This window comes from Lethenteron reissneri, chromosome 61 (genome assembly GCF_015708825.2).
Source record: "Lethenteron reissneri isolate LAM-NWPU_2019-01 chromosome 61, ASM1570882v1, whole genome shotgun sequence".
In the NCBI taxonomy this organism is placed as follows: domain Eukaryota; kingdom Metazoa; phylum Chordata; class Hyperoartia; order Petromyzontiformes; family Petromyzontidae; genus Lethenteron; species Lethenteron reissneri.
Window position 1 is genome coordinate 8,553,244 of NC_083839.1, and position 24,212 is coordinate 8,577,455.

Consider the following 24,212-nt stretch of genomic DNA (forward strand, 5'->3'; position numbering starts at 1 on the left):
CTGTGGAGGCTACACGGGGATCTTTGTCTTTGTAGGTGCTACTGGCTAACACCACTTGCCCCAACAGTCTGTGGAGGCTACACGGGGGATCTTTGTCTTTGTAGGTGCTACTCGCTAACACCACTTGCCCCAACAGTCTGTGGAGGCTACACGGGGGATCTTTGGTGAATGCTGGGAGCCAACAGCAGTGCAAGTAGTTAGCTCCGCCTCCCCTGCCGCCCTGGGGAGCCGTGGTGACGTCGCCGCGGCGTGCGTGATGACGGCGGCGTGTGTGGTGACGTCACCGCGGCGTGCGTGATGACGTTTCAAAACACTGGCTGTGTCCACCAATGGGAAGCCGGCTTCTTCCCCCCACTCGGCGCTCCACCAATGGGAGGCTTCCTGCATATTACAAACGCCCGCACGTGACCGTCACCGCGTGGCTTTCGGGCGCGGTCACCGAGACGGCAACCGCCACTGGCGCCGCATTATTAGAATTACAGGGGCAGCCAATCCGCGTGGCCCGTTCTGGTCACGAGGCCGCGTCACGTGCCTCCCAGCGCATTTGTGGTTCCGGGGCCGTTGGGAGCAGTCGCATTGCAGGTCGCTCTCCTCTCTCTCTTTACGGACGCGGTTTTTGATCTTTATATCCTCGACAAAGTCAACCCGAGTGAAGACTTACATCCGAGTGGTGGAGCAGATACGGGTGATTGAATGTGAGTGCGATTCGGTGTAAAGTTTCAGACGACATCCACAATTTCAACGACACGAAATTGCACTCCACCACACTCCCGCACTATACCACAATACTACGCCACACCACTACATGGATACGTTGTACCACAACACGACTCACAAAGATACAGATCCTCGGTATAGCCTTAACAGACTGTCAGGGCAAGTGCTGTGTCGTGAGCAACTATTAAGGCCTGTCACGGTACACGAGGGGTGTGGGTGGGTAGCCAGCACCACGCCAGTGGCGATGTTTGTACACCCCGTACCAAGTACACATTTGAGGCGGAGTTGACCTAGGTGAGGCCCCAAGCCACACCATTTACTATGGCCAGCCCTTGCTAGTGTAATGAGATTGTGACGACAGAGATGGTTGATGGAGGCAACACGTATTTATTACAGATAACTTCAATACAGCAGAGTAACGACTAACACTCGAAGAGGTATCGGCCTCTTCACCCGGTCTAGTCAGGGGAAGTGTTCCCCAGTTAACGCTCCACATTAACTCCCTACTTCCCTCTATCCTAGACCTTCCTCATATGGAGGCTAGCTCCTGGCCCAGCTTCGGCACAGGTCCCGACCCTCAGCCACACAAGCCCGGCCCTCACAAGGACATCGGGCCTCGCTGCTCTGGGGGTCGCACCTCTGGCTTGCTCTGCCCGGCCCTCAGAAGGGCAACGAGTCAGAGGAGTTCCAGGGTCCCGCTAGCTGGCCTTCAGTCTTCACTGGTTCTTCGTTTTGGGCTGAGACGAACTGAGCTCTGCTGGCCACTAAAACAAAATTGGCCTAGTAAAAAATAAATGGCCAGTCAAGAAAATCTATCCAGCAAAAAATATGAAGTGGACAGTCGAGAACGGATTGGCCCGTAAAAAGTGTGGCCGGTGAAAAAAATGGGCACTAAAACAAAGTGTACCTTTTAAAAAATGAAGTGGCCACTAAAAAATAATTGGCCTAGTAAAAAATAAAGTGGCCACTCAAGGAACTCTATGGCCGGGATATAAATATAAATTGGACATTCAAAGTAATTGGTCCGTAAAAAAGATATGGCCAGTCAAAAAATGTGGCCAGTCAAAATAACGTGGCTAGTCAAAATTAAGTGGCCAGTGAAATGTTATTTGGCCACTAAAAGAGAAGTGCCACGTAAAAAAGTGGCCATTAAAACAAATAATTGGCCTATTTAAAAATATAGTGTCCACTAAAAATAAATTGGCCTTTTAAAAAATTTGGCCAATCAAGAAAATTTGGCCTGGAAAAACGGATTGGCCCTTAAATATATGGGCAGTCAAAAGATTGGCCATTCAAAATGAAGTGGCCAGTAAAAGAAATGTGGCCCATCAATATAATGTGGTCAGTCAAATAAATTGGCCAGTGAAAATAAGGGCCTATTAAATAATAAAGTGGGCAATTGAAAAAAATGTGGCCATTAATGGAAATTTGCTATTAAAAAAATAACATGGACAGTCAAGAAACTCTGGCTGTGAAAATATACAAATTGGCCAGTCAAGAATATCTGGCTGGGAAAATAATAAAAGTGACCATTCAAAAGAATTCGTCCATAAAAAATATACGGCCAGTAAAAAAGTGGTTCGTCAAAATAAAGTGGCCCTTAAAAATACTGTGGTCAGTAAAAATAAATTGGGCAGTCAAAAAACAGTGGCCACTTCAAAAAAGCATGCCGATTAAAACAGGAAATGGCCAGCATTAAAAATGTTGGCAGTAAAATAAATATTATAAATATGGCCTATCAAAATAATGTGGGCAGTAAAAATAAAAATAAAGTGGCAGATGAAAAAAGATATTGGTCATTGAAAATTAGGCATCCAGACATCCACCCTACGTCATTCCTTGTGGAATAGATACGTAGATGACACTTTCGTCATTTGGCCACATGGCCTGCCAGCATTGAACCAATTTCTCAACCACATCAATTTCATACACCCATCCATCAAATTCACCATGGAAGTGGAGAAGGATGGTAAGCTACCATTCCTGGATGTTCTGTTTGAGAAGAGGCCTTGACGGCTCGTTGGGACACTCTGTCCACAGGAAATCCACCCACACAGATTCCTATCTAAAACCTGGTTCCCACCACCATCCGGCCCAGAAGAATTCCCTCATCATAACACTACACCATAGGGCCCACTGCATCTCCAACCAACACCACCTAGCCAGTGAACTGGAACACGTACACCAAGCCCTCAAGATGAATGGGTACTCGGACCGCATTATTCACATAGCTGTTTCTCCAACCATGGAGAAACAATCTAATGAGAAGCCAATCAAAACCATCACTTTACCATACATAGGTGTTACCAAAAGATTTCCAAAATCTTAAACAAACACAAGATCCAGGTCCGATTCAATACAATACACAAAATATGTGATCTAATCCTATCTGTGAAGGAGGTCATTCCTGACATGCAATACCCTGGAGTCTACAAACTGAGTTGTACCTGTGGTAGCAGTTACATTGGGAAAACAAAACGACATGTCTCGGACCGTGTCTGCGAACACAAGGCAGATCTGAAGCACGGCAGAACCAGTACCTCTGCCGTAGCTGACCATTGTTATAACGCTGTGGGCTCGCATGATATTGTTTTTTCCGAGACCAAGGTACTCTGCAAACCTTCGGGCTACTATCAAAGGTTTGTTCATGAAGCCATCCAGATATATAAACATCGACATAACTTCAACCGAGAAGATGGATACAAATTGAACAATCATTGGAAGGATGTTATTAACCAGGTAATGCCTTAACTGGTTGTGGTTGTTCTTATCGTATCCGCCGGTCTACTAGCACCTTTTGTCTTTCCCCCCGTGTCCACACTCAGCTTCCCACTTCTAGCCCCGCCCACTTCCCCCCCCACCTCACGTCCTCTTCCCCTAGCGCTCACGCGGCCCCCCCTCCCCCACCCCCACACCCCCCCTCTCTCCTCCCCCTTGCTCCTCACCCTTTTTCTCATTCCCACCTAATTCCTCATCTTTCATTCACTCAATGGTTGTCTTTCTGTTTCATGGGTTTCTCTTTCAGTTTCTTGATTTTCTCTCTCAGCTTCTTGGGTTTCCCCTCAAATTGTGGGATTTTTACTGCCAGTTGATTGGATTTCCTCTCAAAAAGTGGCCCGTAGAAAAAAGTTCCTTTAAAAAAAAAGTTACCTTTAAAAAATAGTGTCCTTTTGAAAGAGATGGCCAGGGAAAATTGACCTGTCAAATCCCAGTGCATCTCTAAAAGTCCAAATGCTTTCCTCCAAAAAGGTTATGTGTAGCGTCTCGTCATACTTATGCTGATTCTGACGATACTGAGCATGTGTAAATCTCACGAACCTCTATCCTTATGAGCTAAAGTCTCTCTGGACCACGTGGGATGCAGGCTTAAAGGTAAGTCGGCATACTTTAAAAGAACATGGGACCCATTCTTAAATAACCCATTAAACCCCCTTCCCATATCGGAGACCCTCAGGCCCAGTATCACCAGGACAGACACAGCTTGTGAACGCTGTGAGATGCCCCCCAGCCAACACTCAGCTCCCTCACCTCCCATCAGTTAACCACTCTCCCACCCCCCTCCTCTCCCCTTTTCCCAACACTCGTGTGTTCGTTTTAAGAAAAGGTTCCACCAATCCTAGAAAATCCCCACAGTGAGCTCTGTAAATAAGAATGTGCACGACCTGTAACGGTGGGCAGTATGTTTATTGTTGGAATATTACCATGCATTGGACATGTGAATAAAAACATCTTTGTCAAAGCAACTCTGGCGACTCATCAGGGCATTTTGCACTTTACAGTATTGTCCATGAGGGGCTGCTTACGGTGCAAAGTTCCACGTGTGCCTATACGAGGATTTGTATTGACTCCTTTGATGTCATCACCCTTTACTTGCATAATACACGTGTTTTTGGGTTAGATCGCGTAAATATATACATATGTCGTTAAACCCGCCACCACCCGACACAGCCAATTAGTAAGGTTTGTCACGTAAACAGACATGCCATTTAGTTACTAGTACAGCACACCGGTGTGTTGGAGAGCCAAGCCACAACATTTACAATCTCAGTACGACGATTCGCCAGTAATTACAACCAGCTTCATCAGGCGACAACCAGATTTGTGGAGAAGTCTACCTGTTTCGTTGCGCGAAGTGGGGAGGGGATTAATGAATCCATGCACATTATTATGCATGCACATTTTGTGAGCCCATTGATCTTGTACTTCCTGTCCATTGTGTGTATTAAAATAGCTGTACCAACAGTAATCCCTATTGAAGTATGGTGGCCTGTATAGGCATGCATTTAAACAATGTTTTATTTCATGATTCGCTTCCAAGCAGCACTAAGTATGTAGCTATCCGAACGATTACGATTATTTTTATTTTTTCTTAATTTCGATAGATTATCGAATTAGTCTTGGCCAGTAGTCACTAGTTTTACACAGAATTTCAACATTGTCAAAATCAATTGAGTGTCCTTGTTGGCACACGTGTTGTGCTACTGATGACAGTTGTATTTGGGAGTATTTAATATTTCTTTTGTGTCCTTTTAGTGTCGTGCTGATCATTTGTCCTGTCTGCCCAACATGCCATTTGCCACAAGTGCGATTTAGCCAGTACACACCTTTTGTTGATAGCTTCGGTAATACATCTTTTGTACCAGGTATTAATTTCTGTATTTTATGGACCGTGCCAAATCTGACTCGGATGTTTTCCCCCCCACGCATCTGGCTAGTTTATCAACACACCGGTGTGCTGTACTAGTAACGAATTGGCATGTTCTGTTTACGGGACACTCCTTAATAATTATCTGTGTCAGGTGGTGGCGGGTTTAACAATATATTAATATATTTACATGATCTAACCCAAAAAAAACTGTATTATGGATGATTTTGGTCGCGAACGCCTACGTGTTAAACTGACCCTTTACTTGTTTGGCGCAGTGGTAACACTCGGCCCCAGAGTGAGAAGAGTTCCCCAGCTCAGGCGCACTTCTACGTGGAGTTTATTCACTCGTCTCTGCTCTGCACGGGTTCTCTGGGTTCCTCCGATAGCTAAAAACATACGATGTAATTAGTATTGGCTAAACATCCCAATTCTAAAAATACATGCAGATTACTTTATTTAGATTACACAGCAGGAACCTCCTGAAAAATTATTGAGGCTCAGCGATGGTCAAATGGATGCTGTGTACAAGGCATAAATTCAACATTGAATTTGTGCATGTTAAGTTATTACTGTTTACCCGGTCACTGTGACCACGAGTGGCAGAACACCGCAGTTTATCGGCAGGCAGCGCTGGTGCTACGTAGCTTCCAGATGCCGAGTGGAAGCTGTGCGAGGTGCGACGGGCGGCGGCGTGCGAACCGGTGGACGTGGTCGACCTGCCCCACTTGGCCATCAGCAAAGGCGGCCAACGAGCTGCGCCACGATGCACGCACACACCCCACGCATTGCCTCCCACGTATCCACACGCACCCACGTGTACTCGTACCCACGCGCATACACACTCCAGGCACTGTCACCCACCCATGCGCTGCCCCCCACACACGCATTGCACCCACACACAGACGTACGTGCATCCACGCACTCCTAAATGCTCACCGATGCAACCCCACACGCACCCACGCACGCCCACATACTGTCACCTGTGCCAGTACCTCTGCGTACATGCGAGATGTCAGTACTCGTATATTTATTTCATAGATGGGTTTCACACTTCCGATTAGCACGGTTGGTGACGTACAGGTCGCGTCCACAGCGTTATGCAGCTGATGGAAAGATGATAATGCTCGACTGATTCAGAGTAGACCACACACACAGCGTACACTGGCTCCACAGAAATAAGTGACTATCGCACCTTTTCTAATACATTTCGGATTGCAATGTATAAAGCAGGAAAGATTGACAATTGGAAGGTAACGTTGCTGCAGAAACACATTATTCAAAACGTTAAGGCCAAACAGCATCTGCTTGAGCATGCGATGGATGTGCTGCCAACTGTCGCCCTCTCTCTGATCTACTCCGTGGCAGAGTAATGTGCTCCAAGCCTGGTCCGGAAGCTCATGCACAAAACTGCTACACATAATTTATTAATGCACATATACCCTGAGACCAACACCAATCTCCTGGCTCTCTGGTCTGGCAAACATTCTGCCAACAAATATCCACAGAGATGTGCAAACTGCAAGGGAGTTTACACGTTTTCTTGCCACTTTCCCATAACCAAACCCTCAACAATGTCGATCACACTGTCACCACCCTAGAATCTCACCCAGATCCGGAAGAATTCTAGCGAACAGAGCGGAAGAATACGGACGTCCAGAATAAATGCCTCGTGTGAGACCCAAACATCGCACCTCCTGGCTCTGACATTCATCGAAGACACCGGTGGTGTAATTGTAATGACTCCGACGACAACAATATAAGAACGGCCAATTTATGAGTTATTCCATAAGGAACCCTACTATGGATGACACAACAAGAGATCCTAGGCTTCGTGACTGTCTTACGGCTTGTATCCTCCTCCGAACCTCTCCGCTCCTCGTGCTCTCCCCTTATACATCCCTCAGCCCCCCTTTCTGGAATGTTCCTTCATCCTATTTCCCTCAGCCAATCCCTGTCCTTTCCCTCTAACTGATCCATACCGTCGCCTCTGGATTCCACCTTGTTTCCCGCCTATTCTCCTTCAAAACTTTCCCTTCAATCACTTCTAAAGCCTGCCTCCTGGTCAATCCCTATGGAGACCTCTTTCCTCCAATCAGAGACTTTGGTTTATTTTTAAATAACCGTCAGGCTGCACATTTGCTTGGGGTAATTTTCGGTAATTACATAATCATCAACCGCCTCAGAGCACCAATAGGCTGATGCACACGTCTCCATTCATAGATGGGACATTAAAGACAAGCCACAGTGCTGCGATTGTGGCCATGCAACTCAAATGATGGACCATGGAGTCAACGACTGGAGTCTTCGTGTTGAAGAATAATGGAGCTCGCCCCCCTCTCACACCCCCGACTCTTGTTTCCCCTGCGGGCCTGGCACTACCGCTCCATGAATTGAATGTACCCCCCTCCCCCTTCTTCCCTCACCACCCCTTCCCCCCCCCCAGATAAAAGCACATTGGCTTCCCGACGCGATTCATTTGTGTGCAAGGCGATCGATGTCTACCACCCCGACACCCGCGTTTAAATTCCCCCGTCTTATCACCTAAAGCGTTGTTCGGGCCTATGTTGTTGTTTAAAAAATCCTCATAAAAAAGAAGCGAGCCGCACATTAAGCGTTCAACATCTGTCTTTTATTTTGTCCCGACAAACTTTGTACATCAATATATAAAAAGCTATGACAAAAGTGTATCAATATAAATAATCGTAATACAAAATACATGGTGATAAGGCATACACAAATCGTATAACAGTATCGTTTTAGACAACACGTGCGAAACATTTTTAAGTGTCTTGAGATTTAGAGATCATCTCAACATTTGGGATTCGCTGCATTGGAATATGAACCAGCCAAAGCTACTCTACATTGAAATACCGCAATTTGGAGGCATGCTTTGTGAAAACATCTCAATACTTCATTTCTTTCTCCAACTCGTCTTAGCAAGAGCTTCACAGTATAATTATTTGAGTCAACTATGGGGAGTTATTTAATACAACATTTTATTTGATAAAACCCCCCATTGTGCACCCCGTGAACTCAAAAATTCGTGATTTGCTGTCGTCTCCCACGATCTATCCTCTCTCCGTGCCACGTCCGTTATAAAAGACGTCGGCCATCCATGACCTTCAACCATTTAGCTCTGTCCATGATATTTGCTAAAAAAGCTTTGCATGTGATACTCCTCCCACTTGCATCCAATGTTCAAATTGCACACTGTTACTTAATTCGCTATCTTCCCCCGGCTTCTTGTACCTATAATTTCCCCAGTCGCCTAGCTTCTACTGCTGGCAGATTATTCTCAAATGCACACAACTTTACAATGGTTTTGGCCTTACATTTAATGACTTACGGATTGTAAGGGTATGCCCATGCCGAGATTCAGAAACCTTTGATTGAAACGTAAAAGGTTGGGAGCTGAGAGTCGGATTGGAAAGGCAAACACTTGTACAGCCATGCTCGTTGACATGTATGGTGCAGTCTCTAATCTAGTAAAAACTGAATTCATACGAGGGTTGTGGAACGGCAACCAGTAAAATCAGTAACCGTTATCGGGACCAGTTACCGGTTTCAAAAGTCGGTTCACGAACATGCCGATCGGCAAACGCGAATGTGCAAAGCACACGGTGCCCGAAGTCACCGCAAGGAAACATTTTCCCTCGTTACACAGCGCAAAGGTAAAGGCGCAGCCCTGCAGTTGCTTGCAGCTCACACCATTGCTGGAGGAAGGGCCTCCACTAGCGGGAGCTCTAGAGGGAATTTGACCTACTCTTCCACGCTGAACTGGACGTGTCGGTAGCTGTCGACTTGTCTATGTTCAGCAAGTCGGTAAATGGTTCATTTAAACATTTCTTGCGTTTACCAGTAACGCAAACAAAACATGGTAATTCATACAAGGAATAAAGCGACTCATCGATTCATCTATTAATACAGATTCTTAAGCTCACGGCTGATACGTCATCTCGCCACGGTGGCGAGATGTTAACTCCCTCATCTGGTATACAGGAGGTCGTGTTCTCACCGTGGTTGTGTGAAAATTTTCTCCGGGTCCAATTTTGAAACATTCTGTTAGAGTATTTGGCTGCTATACATTTCCACGTCATGATAAGCAACTTCTTCTTGTTTCTTTCGGTAAAGTCACGTAGAAGGGAAGTAATAAAATAATAAAAATAAAACATAATAAAACAATTCTCACGACGTTTCGGCTACAACGCAAGCAGCCGTCTTCAGGTGAAGAATGAGACACTACCAAACTAGGAGCTTATATATAAGCTGCATTGGGGGTTGAAGAGCGCCTTAACAAAAAGAATGTGCATGTGAAGAGGGATTTAGCATATTCATGGAAAATGCGTAGGCGTTGGGCGGGGGGGTGTCAAAGTCATATTATGCCCATGCATTATGCAGGATCAGCAGCAACCAAGGGGGGTGCAGGGATTAGCAGTAACAAAGGAAAGGAATGTTAATGATATGTAGCTGCAGTTACTCAACAACCACGTAGAAAACTAAAGTATAAACTACATAAAAAAAAAAAAAACTAAAGTATAAACTGCATCGCACCATCAGTATACTTACTATACTCTATAATAAGCTGAGTTACTAACAGCAAGTAATACATTACAATTTTACCTCGTAAAAGCATATTATAGAATTTTTACGAGGTAAAATTGTAATGTATTACTTGCTGTTAGTAACTCAGCTTATTATAGAGTATAGTAAGTATACTGATGGTGCGATGCAGTTTATACTTTAGTTTTTTTTTTTTTTATGTAGTTTATACTTTAGTTTTCTACGTGGTTGTTGAGTAACTGCAGCTACATATCATTAACATTCCTTTCCTTTGTTACTGCTAATCCCTGCACCCCCCTTGGTTGCTGCTGATCCTGCATAATGCATGGGCATAATATGACTTTGACACCCCCCCGCCCAACGCCTACGCATTTTCCATGAATATGCTAAATCCCTCTTCACATGCACATTCTTTTTGTTAAGGCGCTCTTCAACCCCCAATGCAGCTTATATATAAGCTCCTAGTTTGGTAGTGTCTCATTCTTCACCTGAAGACGGCTGCTTGCGTTGTAGCCGAAACGTCGTGAGAATTGTTTTATTATGTTTTATTTTTATTATTTTATTACTTCCCTTCTACGTGACTTTACCGAAAGAAACAAGAAGATGAATCCCTGCAGTCACGAAAGCTTTAAATCGAAAGATAAGCAACTTCTTTGAGCGATCATTTGTGGCCAGGTCACTTCTGAAAAATAGCTACATAACTCAGTGGGCCTTACTAAGCAACATAAAAACTATCGTTTAGTTTGCATGTGTAAGATTTTTGCTTTTTCAAATTCTAATTGGCGTAGAGCCATAGCACACTGGTCAGCGCACTGTGTTGTGAACCCAGTACCCGCGTTCGATTCCAGGCCACGGCGTACATCGTTGGGCGAGTGACATCTGAACAGTTTCTGATTCTCCCTTCACCAACCCGCACAAACAACCTCAATGACTAAAACGGCATGGGGAGGCCTTCACTTGGAAGTGGCTAGACAAAGGGCTGTAATCTGTGGTGCAAGTACAGTTATGGGTTCACGTGGCGGCAGTGACGCGGTCACCACTTGCTGGATTCGCAGAGCTTCGCGGTGCGAATCCAGTGGCCGCCCTGATTATCACTGGGTGCATCATCACCACCTGGGATTCATCAAGGTCGAGTATGATGATCCTCCAAGGACAGCGATGGTGGCCAGCTTTTGTGGGTACAGAGGTGGTGGATGATGAGGTCAATCCTAGAACCACATATCTTGTGACAGTGACGGTGCGCGTTGTCGTTATTGATAGTTTGGAAAGCTTTGAGAGCATTGTCCCATCACTGGAGCGCGGAGAGAGGCGTTCGGCCTTGGTTTATCGGGCATAGATGGCTTTGGTTGCTTTGAAGGAGTCGTGGGAGTTTTTTTATGTGTCTGGAAGTTGCTAAATGTCCTCTACCCTTTCCCTCCACCAATTGTTCTTAAGAGAGCGGGTTCTCTTCTGAACCGCAGCTCTAGCAAGACAGTAGTTCTGCTTCTGCGGGGGGAACTGGTGTCGCTTTGCGGGTGAAACAACTTGAAGAATACTCCACGCCGCCTGCTTCACAGTGAACATTCAAAGATTCCACTGACGCCGAACGCAAAGAGTCGGCCGTTGTGTAACGGCGTCAGTCCAAATTTGCTGAAAATCGAAAATTGACTCAATTGAGATTTTACACACGGCAGCAATCGTCGCCCCCTCCTGGCAGACTGATGCCCCCAGGGCATTCTTGCAAATGAGGCTCGTCCTGGTCGCTTGGATTCTCACCACCTGGTCAAATTAAATAAACTAACGCACATTATTCTGCAGCCATCGTGAGTGGTACCATACCATGTAGAAAACGTTGGAAGAATATCGTGGCCTTGAATTGTAGTAATTTATCAAATTGGCAGAAGCAATTATTCCAACCATAATCTTATCTTATATTTATACAGCGCCTTTATCCAAGGTGCTTTACAAGCGTTGACGAGTGGTACAATGAGGGTAGCTAAAGGTGGTATGGTGGATCGGGATGGGTATGGGGAGGGAGGTTAGTGGGTACGGGGTTTAGGGTGGGCACCTAGGGATGGAGGGAAGGATGGGCCAGGGAGAAGAGGTGGGTCTTGAGGGAGGAGTGCTGCCTGCTTCATGTGGAGGGGGAGTTTGTTCCAGTGCAAGGAGGCATGTCGGGAAAAGGGGCGGAAACGAGATTGTGCATCACACGTGAGTTATGCAACATGCACACGGAGTTGTAGTTTGAGAAAGGTTATATGCCATGATCAGAACATGTAAAGTCAACATCGGATGCAGTGGAGATGAGTTTCTTGAAGATGAGTTACTGTATAGACAACGTGTGTAAACAAAGGCTGGACATTCTCTGACAGCGTGAGTAACGACTACAGACCAACGTGTGGCCACGGACAGCCCCTTACAGCTGACGCAGAGAGCCCGAGTGATTCAGATGTTAGCGTGGCTTTTCGGCACGTGGCTTTTCGGCACCAAGGCAGCAACCCATGGCAACTCCTGCAGGCCAGCATCCAAACGGTTCGTGGATGCAGCTGAAATCCACACGGAAGGCCAACGTGATACCCCCAAAAAGACCATGCTCATCATTAACCACGATCGAGCCACTGCTGGATGGAGACCCACCTTGTCACCAAGACCCCACACGCTCTCACGACGCAATCAATGGCCATAACGTATGAGCGATTTTGTGGCAATCTTCACTTGAAAAAGTTTCCTCTTGTTCTGTAGACAGAACTTAAGTTGACCAACGCCATTGCCACGCAAGTTGCCACAGTTGGTAAATGCACATGTGTTTCTGAAGGTTGTTGGCAACATTTGCTCTAAATTTACCCCCGTGCACCATGCCATTTTAATCACGCGCTCTCCTCTTGTCCGCGGTAAATCCCACAATGTTTCTGCCGACACAAATAACGAATGGTCCACACGGTACCGGTGACTCTGTCCGAGTGAAATAACTGCATCAATAACACCTCTTGTGTTTGGCTGTGTATTGGCTGCACACTCTCCATCTAGGTACACTTGATAAAAAAATAAATTTCCGCACAATGCGCTATGTATAACAGCAGCTACCTTATACAAAAGATAAATTAGAATTTCTTATTGATATTTGGGTTAGATCGCAAAAGTAAAATGCGTGTTGTAAAATGGTATCCAGCACACCAGTGTGCTGAAGCAGTAAGATTGGCATGTTTGACAACTATATGAATTGTCTTTGTCGGGTGGAGGAGGTTCACAACACAGAGTTCACTAAGGCCATCTGACCCAAAAATCTATTATAAATAATAAAAAATACACTTTAGATTTCCATGAACCTACCAAAGCTTGCCTCCAGCACTCAAAAATAAACATTGCATTACAACAAAGGATAACATTTTAAAGAAAATAGAGCAGAGCTGTACTGAAAGCGCTGTATGAACGCAAATGTATTAAATGTCTCCGGGAGTAAGTGAGCTGCGATGCAGTGTCTTGCACGTTGGTCAGACAGACCTGGCAGGTGTTCACAGATCATCCGTGTCTCGACGTGGCACGATACCAACGGAATGCCCTCGATCTGTGCGTGAACCATCTCGGAGCACGCACGCCGGTGCTAATGTCCCCCCACCCCGCTCACCACCACCACCACCTTTCATAAAGCATTCGCTTTCGGAAAAGCATCGTGAGATGAAGTCGCATTGAGGTGGTATATATTTATACATTTAACCTGTTTGTTGCTGCTATACTGCTGTTGTCTAACCACGAGTGTCCAACACAGGCCTCATGGGAGTAGGAGGCCCGGGCTCCCCTGGAGCTGGGTCCGAGCTGGTCGGTCCGCGTACGGGAACGGGCAGGCGAGCCGTGGGAAACGATACAGATGATGGAAGTACCCCGAATACCGGACCACACCTCAGTCAATACCAGGTGGGGCGGACCGCCACAGGCGTCAGTACACCGCGTACGTGTTTTGGTTGCTGTTCAGCAGGCCCATCTCGTGGAAACTCTTGCCGGACGATCCCAGGAGCCCTCCCCCCCTCCCCTCCCCGAAGTTCTCCCCCCCTTCCCTCGTGTAGATCGCGTCGCCCGCCCTCCCAGATTTCACCGCGTCATCGCCACCCAGCAAGGTCACGGAGGCCGCGGGGTCGCGGTCGGCCGGCGTCCCGTTTGCCGGCGGCACCGGCGACGAGCCACGCTCCGCCTCCGTCCGGGAGGAGACCGCCACGTCGGCCGTCCCCTCGCCGCCGCTCTCGCCGACGCTTCCGCGGTCGCACGCGGAGCCCCGAGGGCCCGGGCATTTGACCCGGCCGTTGGGGTCGCCGCGAGGCTCCTCGATGTAGACGCCATCCGGGGAACGCGGCCCGTCGCACTGCCCGCGGAGCGAGTTTCTGTCGGGCGTGGGGCGAGATGGCACGGTCACAGCACTGCGGAGGGGACGGAGAGAGCTCTTGGGCTTCCGGTGACGCGTGTAAGCGGTTGTAGAAATGTGAAGATCTGTGAACCCACGCCTTCCAGGTTGCAACGTTGCAAGGTTATTTGGACCGGATATTTAGCCAATGGGATTCTGCAGGGCAGAGCGGAAGCATGCTGTCAGGCTGCAGAGATAGTCTTAGCCAGTGCATACCACGACAGATGTTCACTTTGAAATATATAGAGGATCCTGGACAATGCATGTGTTCACCCATGTGCCTGGTAAACTTCTGCACAATGGAATACTCAAACCGTAAACAAACAAGGTCTTGGCCAACTCTATTCGATTTAGGATTTTAATAGTGCCCTTTCCAGGGTCTCGCTGTACTGCCACCCGAGAGGCCCCTTCACATTACCCAGCAAGGTGGGTGTCTCACAAACGTCATCTTGGCTCCACGAATGCTCCGCCGTACTCTGACGATTTGTGCTCTTGATCGAGAATGCTGCGGCTTACAACCCCCCTCCCACCCCCTGGGAGGAGGCAAATCAACGCAGCACGGGGTGGGCGTGCACCCTGGTGAGGAGGGCAACGGCACGGGGCCCTGTCCAATCCTCCCCCCCAACGCCCTTCGGAGCCTGGCGCCTGGGGTCCCCCCGCTCCACAGCTGCCTCAATACAGATGCACCACCTGCACACTCTGTAGTTGCACCACCTGCACACTCTGCAGATGCACACCTGCACTCTCTGTAGCTGCACTACTTGCACTGTAGCTGCACCACCTGCACTCTCTGTAGCTGCACCACCTGCACTCTCTGCAGCTGCACCACCTGCACCCTCTGTAGCTGCACCACCTGCACACTCTGTAGCTGCACCACCTGCACTCTCTGCAGCTGCACCACCTGCACACTCTGTAGCTGCACCACCTGCACTCTCTGTAGCTGCACCACCTGCACATTCTGTAGCTGCAGCACCTGCACTCTCTGAAGCTGCACCACCTGCACACTCTGTAGTTGCACCACCTGCACCCTCTGTAGCTGCACCACCTGCACTCTCTGTAGCTGCACCACCTGCACCCTCTGTAGCTGCACCACCTGCACCCTCTGTAGCTGCACAACCTGCACCCTCTGAAGCTGCACCACCTGCACACTCTGTAGTTGCACCACCTGCACCCTCTGTAGCTGCACCACCTGCACTCTCTGTAGCTGCACCACCTGCACCCTCTGTAGCTGCACCACCTGCACTTTCTGTAGCTGCACCACCTGCACTCTCTGTAGCTGCACCACCTGCACCCTCTGTAGCTGCACCACCTGCACTCTCTGTAGCTGCACCACCTGCACCCCCTGCAGCTGCACCACCTGCACTCTCTGTAGCTGCACCACCTGCACCCTCTGTAGCTGCACCACCTGCACTCTCTGTAGCTGCACCACCTGCACCCTCTGTAGCTGCACCACCTGCACTCTCTGTAGCTGCACCACCTGCACACTCTGTAGCTGCACCACCTGTACTCTCTGTAGCTGCACCACCTGCACTCTCTGTAGCTGCACCACCTGCACTCTCTGCAGATGCACCACCTGCACTCTCTGTAGCTGCACCACCTGCACCCTCTGTAGCTGCACCACCTGCACTCTCTGTAGCTGCACCACCTGCACTGTAGCTGCACCACCTGCACTCTCTGCAGCTGCACCACCTGCACTCTCTGTAGCTGCACCGCCACTTGTTTGAGTGCAGCCTCCGACACAGCCGAAGGGTGCGATGGAAGGCCAACAAACTATGGGTCTCTGTGTGAGTCTATGGGTCTCTGTGTGAGTCTGTGGGTCTCTGTGTGAGTCTGTGGGTCTCTGTGTGAGTCTGTGGGTCTCTGCGTGAGTCTGTGGCTCTCTGCACGAGTCTGTGGGTCTCTGTGTGAGTCTATGGGCATCTGTGTGAGTCTGTGGGTCTCTGTGTGAGTCTGTGGGTCTCTGCGTGAGTCTGTGGGTCTCTGCACGAGTCTTTGGGTCTCTGTGTGAGTCTATGGGTCTGTGTCTGAGTCTATGTATGTTGAACGTCTTAACGCGCCGTACGTAGCCAACCGCGCGAATCGCCGTCCCCCGCGAGTGAGGGCAACGGCCCGCACGGCAGCGCTCACATTTTGTTGTTCGTTTCCATGGTGGGGGCGGCGGTGGTGGTGTCGGTGGGGGCGGCGGGGCCCGGGGAGCGGAGGGACTGCAGCTCGGCGAGCCTCTCCTCGGCGCAGTTGGCCGTGAGACGGGCATCGGCATCATGCTCCCAGCACTCCTCGATCACCGCCTTGAGACAGGAGATCATCTGCAACAAGAGTGGACGCGCGCGCGCTCGAGTCATCACGGCCTAGGAGACTTGGGGGTGCCACGGTGGGTAGGAGATGTTAACTACCTTGCCTGGTCGGCAGGAGGTCGTGGGTTTAATCCCGACCATGACGCCTGCTGCTGCAGTATATATTTGGAGTTTGCGTGTCTCTCTCACGATCCTCGTGGTCACGTGGATTTTTCTCCAGGTCCTCCCGTTTTCCCTCCACATTTAGAATCAATGTCACGCGTTTAGAGTATTTCGCTACAATAAATGTCCACGTGATGATAAGCAAATTCGTTGATCTATCATTTGCTATAGCCAGGTCGCTTCTGAAAAGAGCTGTATAGCTTAGTGGGGCCTTACCTGGTAAAATGAAATAGTTTTAGTTTCAATAGTTTATAACGCAATGCGCTCACCGCCGTGCTAACCGCTTCACAATTCTTAAACTCGGAACGGGGCCCCCGCCCACAGACCGAGAGATTCAATGTTATTTCCATCCTGCGATCAGACAACTCCTGGTGATCACACCTTTCCCTGTGAGCTCATTGCGAAACAGGCAGTCGGACAGAGACGGAGAGACGGAAAGCCAGAGAGAGAGAGAAATGGAGAAGAGAAGGAGAGACAGACTTCTGAAAAAGAGCTACATAGCTCGGTGGGCTTTACCTGGTAAAATAAAAGTAAAGTTTAGTAGATTCGTTTTTAGTTTACTGGAGCACGTGCGCTCAGCCACCATCCCAGCACTGTTGGCTCTGAAGAAGTGCGAGTACCTATACACCTTACCCCGCCACACGCGGCATGGTTGACCGTGCTAATTGGAGGTGCTAATCGCAGTGTGGATTACACACAGCAACATCGTCTCCTTCCTGCGAAAACCTGGCAGGACCCTCCTGACAAAAAGTCACGAGACTCAGCTGGGTTAAAAAATAAAACAACAATAAAAGCCACAGAGTTTTCGAACAGAAATGCGTTTAATCTAGATTTGAAGTTTTATTTTATTTTATACCTACGTCACTTTACCGAAAGAACCGAAGAGTATAGAAATGCGTTTGCCTCGCGACGACGACCATCAATGTTGCAAAAGGGGATAAATAGGTGGCCGTGACTCACGAAGCTGTCGTCCCTCCACGCGTCGGGGAACCTGGGCCTCTGCCGCTCTCGCGCCACAAAGTGCTGCACGTCCTCGAAGGACGGGTGGTTGCCCAGCTCCGCCTGCAGCGCCATCTCGTAGGGCGGCGCTCGGCCCTCTGACGTGGGGAACACCGCACAGGCGTCATGACGAGGGGGGGGGGGGGGGGGGTAACTGCAAGATCCGACCGTGGTCCATCCGGGGCTCGCCGAGCCGCGTTGGTTTCCGGTTGCCCAACGAATACAGCGGTGTCATATTCTTGGTTCTTTTGGTAAAGTCACGTAGAAGGGAAATAATAAAATAATAAAAATATAAAACGATAAAAATTCTCACGACGTTTCGACTGCAACACAAGCAATCATCTTCTTGGTTCTTTCGGCAAAGTCACGTAGAAGGGAAATAATAAAATAATAAAAATATAACATAATAAAATAATTCTCACGACGTTTCGGCCACAACGCAAGCAGCCGTCCTCAGGTGAAGAACAGGTCTGTCGGGAAGACAGCGTCTGAATGAAACACCCCAGGTTTGGAGCGTATATTTAAGCTGGGATGGAGGGGGAAGAGCGCCTTGACAAAATAATTTGCATATCAAGAGGAATTTAGCATATTTATGGGAAATGCAGATATGGGATTAGTCACTACTTGTGAAATGCGTAGGAGGTGGGCGGGGGGTTTCAAAGTCATATTATGCCTGTGCATTATGCAGGATTAGCAGCATCAAAGGGAGGGGATAGGGGTAGCATTAATAAAGGGAAGGAATGTTAATAGTATGTAGCTGCAGTAACTAAACCACCACGTAAAAAAATTAAAGTATAAACTACATAGTATCATCTTCTTGTTTCTTTCGGTAAAGTCACGTAGAAGGGAAGTAATAAAATAATAAAAATAAAACATAATAAAACAAAATAATAATAATACATAGTATCATTTATACTTTAGTTTTTTACGTGGTGGTTTAGTTACTGCAGCTACGCTCCAAGCCTGGGGTGTTTCATTCAGACGCTGTCTTCTCGACAGACCTTTTCTTCACCTGAGGGACGGCTGCTTGCGTTGTGGCCGAAACGTCGTGAGAATTATTTTATTATGTTTTATTTTTATTATTTTATTATTTCCCTTCTACGTGACTTTATCGAAAGAACCAAGAAGATGAATCCCTGCAGTCACGAAAGCTTGAAATCGAAACAAGCAATCATCATCAGGTGTAAAATCTTTTCCGAACATAGATGGACTCGTCCATCTGGCCAACTGCCAAATCGCTGTCTGTGGTGCTGACGTCAGGACAAACTGCCACTTTTTTAAAATTTTCTTGCCGTGGATTTCACACCTGATGATGATTGCTTGTGTTGCAGTCGAAACGTCGTGAGAATTTGTATTTTTTATATAAATATTATTTTATTATTTCCCTTCTACGTGAATTTACCGAAAGAACCAAGAATATGATTCCCTGCAGTCACGAAAGCTTTAAATAAAAATGTAGAATACAGCGGTGTCACGAGATCGCGCTTCTTGCGGACACACAAAAGTGCTGCGCCACGAATGAACTACGATGCCTTGGCTGACCTCGTCAAGGAGCGTAAAGCAGAATAATCACGTGGACTTCGGTCATCCTTGCAGCAGCAGCGGTGGCGGCGGCTTTTTATTGGCCGTCGAACACAGGCGGTTGCCGCATGTGCGCGCTTTCAGATGCGTTTCTGCTGCCGCTCTCCCTTCCGATATTAGGAAGCCACTGGAGCTATGCACCTTTAAATCCTCTAGATCAGGGGTGGGGAACCTTTTTCTGCCAAGGGCCATTTGGATATTTATAACATCATTCGCGGGCCATACAAAATTATCAACTTAAAAGTTAGCCCGTTATATTTGGTCAAACATTTAATTAACTCACCCCTAATGCGATGGCTGGAACCGCTTCTCTTTGGCGAGGCGTGTGATGTTAGCTGCTGTTGATGATGTTGCTACTCGCAACTGCTTTTCCAGGTTTGCTCCTAGATTTGTTGAATTTCGAGTCCCGCCTGCGGTTGCCTTGGCAGGGCCACACTAAATGATTTTGCGGGCCTCATACGGCCCGCGGGCCAGACATTCCCCACCGCTGCTCTAGATTGACAAACTCGTTCCTTTCGAGCTGCTTTTCGTATTTAGTTTATTGTCCTTCCTCCGCACCTCTGATTAGCACGTTTGTCTACGTACGGCGCAAAAGAAGTTCAACATACATACATAAGTAATAATCGATGAATTCCATTCTGTACGTGATGAGGAAACCATAGCAACAGGAAGGTTAATGTCGGCTGGAAACAAACAAATGTAACAACCCTTATTTTGAACAATGAAATGTTTGTTATTGAGTCTTTCTTTTAAAGACACCTGCCAGATGCACAGAATGCACGATATTGTCCCAGCGTCGTGCAAGTAAAGGATAAGCCTTTCTCTCAAATCTAGGATTTACCAGGATGGCCACGATGTAGTGACACTTTCTTTGTATCGAAAGATGAAATATTTACAATGAGATTATCATCCTTTTTGCCAAATATCGTGATTATGGCCATTATCGTCGCTCATATTTTTATTGCGAAACTTTATTTCCCGACAAAACACGGATGACGTCATTACAGTTGTTAAATTCTTAGCTATCGTCGAGCGCTTCTTAAAATGCAGTTTTCCTCGAGTAATCGGCAGCAGGGCGATTATGTTGCAATTGCTACCGGACATCTGTGAGAAAGAGCTTCATAGCTCATCAGATTCCTCCAGCCTAAATAAAGATGCTGATTCTGATATTGTATTACTTTGCATGCAACTGCCAGCATGGTCATGAGCATCATAGCGAGGTTGTAAGGACTGGACCGACTGGAGGCCTGCCAGCCTCTGCTGAGTGAACTGCAGTCGAAGGACCTGTCAGTCATCTTTATTTGTGCAGGAAGTGCAGCAAAGCGCCGATATCGTGATCACCGTCACATCGTCAATTGGAATATCGTATCGTGGGAATCGATGGCGCGGCAACGCTGGTATTTACTCTTGGCAGGGGCCTCATCTGAACGGCGGATCGGAGTCTCGGGTACCGGCGGCCACACGTAAGTGAGCCATGCGTAGGGCGTGGGTGGGCCACACGCGAGCCACACGCGGGCCGCACGTGGGCCATGGGTGGGCCACATGCGGACCGCGCGTGCGTCTCACCGGGGAAGAGGTTGCGGCACCGCATGAAGATCTCCCAGTAGACGAGGCCCAGCGAGTAGACGTCCACCTGCTTGAGCGCCGTCTCGTAGTCCGTGAGGTCGATGGCTCCGTCCAGCACCTCCGGGGCCATGTAGCGGAACGTCCCCACCTGAACGTACGCGTGGCCGCCGCGCACGCACGCACGCACGCACACACAGACAAAAGCCGAAGATACCCCGTGTAGCTATAGCGGCTGTTGGGGCGAGGGCTGTTCGCGAGCCCCCGTGACGGGCGGCGTGGCGCGCGTGGGAGCGGTGCTTTTTTAGTTTGTTGTTGTCCTTCCCCCCGCACCCTCCGATTAGCCTGGCTGGCTACATATGGTGCGATGTTCAACATTCGTACAAACGTAACAAAAACAATAATCAGAGTTCCGGGGGATGGACAGCAGTTATTCACTGCTCCGCAGGACTTTATCTGGCGATACGTTCACTGGGCGTGTGTAAAGTTACTTTGCCTTGCAGTTTAGGTTTCAGTGCTCTCCCCATTCCCTTTCTCCTTCTCCCCCCTCCCCTCTCCGCCTTCCCCCCATCCCTTCTATCTCCTCACTTTTGTTCTTGTTCCCTCATCCTATCCGTGCTCCCCACTCGCGGTCCCCACCTGGTGGGGTTTGTGCCCTCCTTCCCCCGCACCTCCGATTAGCACGGTTGGCTACGTGCGGTGCGAAAGAAGTTCAACATACACACATGTAGAAAAAAAACACAATAATAATAATGGAGTTAAGCCACAGAAGTGCGCGGAGGAGCAGCTGCCATCCTGCGATGCGGCCGCACCTCGCAGATGGTGGAGGTGTCGTCGTCCCCGCCGCGCTGGACTGGCGAGCGTCGCGTCAGCTTCATGGCGAGGCCCAGGTCGCTGAGCACGCAGCTGTGGTCCGCGCGCACCAGCACGTTCCGGCTGTTCAAGTCCCGATGCGCGATGGCGGGCTTGTACTGGTCTGACGGGGGCGGCAGAGTGGGGGAATTGCGATCGTTAAAACGACCCTTTGAAATGAAAGTAAATAAAAAGTGGATTAACAAAAAATCAATCCCTGCGACCGATCGCGTTCCATTCAGTGGCAGTGGCGGTTGACGAGACGATGGCCGTTTTCTGTTGGGAAATCTGCAGAGAGCAGTGCATCGCTTTGTGTCAGTAAATGTCTCGGCAAGATGACGTCACAGAACGAATTGTGAACATCACTTCACTCGGCCTACCCCTCTGCACGCTTGCAGAGAACACTTTTTGGTGGCTTGCAGAGCTGCGTGTCGCATGTTAAACCATTGAGAATATTGAATAATTATTTGTATTTCAGGAGGAATCCGATGAGGGGCACGGGGTCAGAACGCTACAACAACAAACAAAAACACGGTCGGGAGTGCAAAGTGTAGGAAAGGTAAACAAATCACAAAAAAAAAACCCACAAATAAAACAAAATTTTTCTACCTTATGAAAATTATAATACGTTTTACCCCATTCTTGGTTCTTTCGGTAAAGTCACGTAGAAAAAATAAAAATAAAACAATAAAATTATCATGACGTTTTGATTGCAACACAAGCAATCAACATCAAGTGTGAAAACCACAGCACTTTTGAAAAAAATTCTTGCTGTGGTTTTCACACCTGATGATGATTGCTTGTGTTGCAATCGAAACGTCGTGAGAATTTTATTGTTTTATTTTTATTATTTTATTGTTTTTTTCCCTTCTACGTGACTTTACCGAATGAACCAAGAATATGAATCCCTGCAGTCACGAAAGCTTTAAATCGAAAGTTTTACCCTTTCTGGAAATCAAACAAGAGGTGTTAAGATGTCCAAACATCAAATAGGTAACAGTTTTTGCGAGGAATCAGTCTGCATTAACCACACCCAGTACTTGTGGTGAACATGCAAACAAACATGCTCTGATAATGTAATGTATGATGCATTGGCTTTGAAACTGATTGGTCTACACCAGAGACTACCTTCTTTAGGGCCTTGTCTCACAGTGTCAGACCAGAGAACATCAAAAGTGAAGAGTACAAAGACAATGCACTATCAGAGCATTTATAGCTTGGGGTGAGCAGCTACATCATGGGATACCTTGTTTGCCAATATCATATTTTGATACTGGCAGGACAGGTCCCATGATATTTTCATCTTACCAGGTAAAGTCCACTGAGCTATACTCTTTGGTTATTTCGGTAAAGTCACATAGGTAGAAAAATAATAGATCACGACGTTTCGATCGCAACACAAGAAATCGCCATCAGGTGGGACAACCACAGCAAGACAAAACTGCTGAAGTAGGCGAGAGATCTGCCGTGGCACGAGGTTATATAGTAGGCCTCGGCAGTTGGGGGGAGGAGGCAGGGGGAGAGAGGGGGTGGGGGCAGGGGGAGAGAGGGGGTGGGGGCGGGGGGAGAGAGAGGGCGGGGCAAAAAGTGGACCCCGCGGCAGCACCCGGGTCATTGGAGTAGAGATCGGAGAGATGCACAGAGAGAGAGAGACACACACAGAGAGTCGGAGATAACAGCTGACATAGGCAGGTAGGATGAAAACATCACAGTCAGTTAAGACTTTACCTGGTTAATCACGTGCTTCCACTGAGCTATTAACTTATTTTTAGAAGCAACCGGGGCACAAATGATAGCTCAACAAAGTTGGTTATCACGTGAAAATGTATAGCAGCAAAATAATCTAAACGCATGTTTCTCAATTTATTTGAGTGTTAAATTACTGAAAATAAATCCCATTATACATTATTTCTCTTGTGCAGTCATTGGTGGCCGTGCTGAGACCATCAACTCGAGAGTCTGGTTACATCACGAGCAGCGGAAACCCAGTATGAACCCAGCATCTAAGCGGGTTTTCATGCATAACATTTACAGCGAATTGTCAATCCGCCTGCTGGATACACACCTCCCCATGCATGCCGTGTTGGTCGCGTAGATTTTTCTCTGGGTCCGTCCGGTTTTTCCCTCCACATTTAGAATGAACGTCACACATTCCAAGTATTTGGCTGCTATAAATGTCCACGTGATGATAATCCCACTTCGTTGAGCGATCATTTGCTATAGCCAGGTTACTTATGAAAAATAGTTGTATAGCTCAGTGGGGCCTTACCCGGTAAAATAAAATCGTTTTAGTTTCAACAGTTTATAACGCAATGCGCTCACCGCCGTGCTTCACGATTCTTCAACTCGGAATGGGGCCGCCGCCCACAGGCCGAGAGATTCAATGTTATTTCCATTCTGCGATCAAACAACTCCCGGTGATCACACCCTTCCCCTTCCCTGTGAGCACATCACGAAGCCGAGA

At 48.0% G+C, this 24,212-nt stretch overlaps 1 protein-coding gene and 1 long non-coding RNA gene across 4 annotated transcripts in view; one reads left to right on the forward strand and one right to left on the reverse strand.

The window, feature by feature from the left end:
• The first annotated feature begins 556 nt into the window (after positions 1–556).
• LOC133358206 (uncharacterized) overlaps positions 557–24,212 on the forward strand; it is a 33,712-nt gene continuing 10,056 nt past the window's right edge. The window contains exons 1-3 of one of the 2 annotated variants that reach the window (XR_009757029.1): positions 557–695; positions 13,671–13,816; positions 22,227–22,307. This is a non-coding gene — a long non-coding RNA (uncharacterized LOC133358206). Of the gene's footprint in view, positions 696–13,670; positions 13,817–22,226; positions 22,308–24,212 lie in introns of those variants that run through there. The other variant, XR_009757028.1, reaches the window with a different exon arrangement.
• Positions 10,601–24,212, reverse strand: part of LOC133358204 (bone morphogenetic protein receptor type-2-like) — a 68,486-nt gene continuing 54,874 nt past the window's right edge. For both annotated transcript variants that reach the window (XM_061576442.1, XM_061576441.1), the window contains exons 8-12: positions 21,709–21,872; positions 20,900–21,047; positions 17,714–17,850; positions 16,425–16,603; positions 10,601–14,277 (exon numbers count right to left, since the gene is read on the reverse strand). In XM_061576442.1, the coding sequence (XP_061432426.1) occupies positions 13,839–14,277; positions 16,425–16,603; positions 17,714–17,850; positions 20,900–21,047; positions 21,709–21,872 (1,067 nt within the window). In that variant the 3' untranslated portion in view covers positions 10,601–13,838. The remainder of the gene's footprint in view (positions 14,278–16,424; positions 16,604–17,713; positions 17,851–20,899; positions 21,048–21,708; positions 21,873–24,212) is intronic.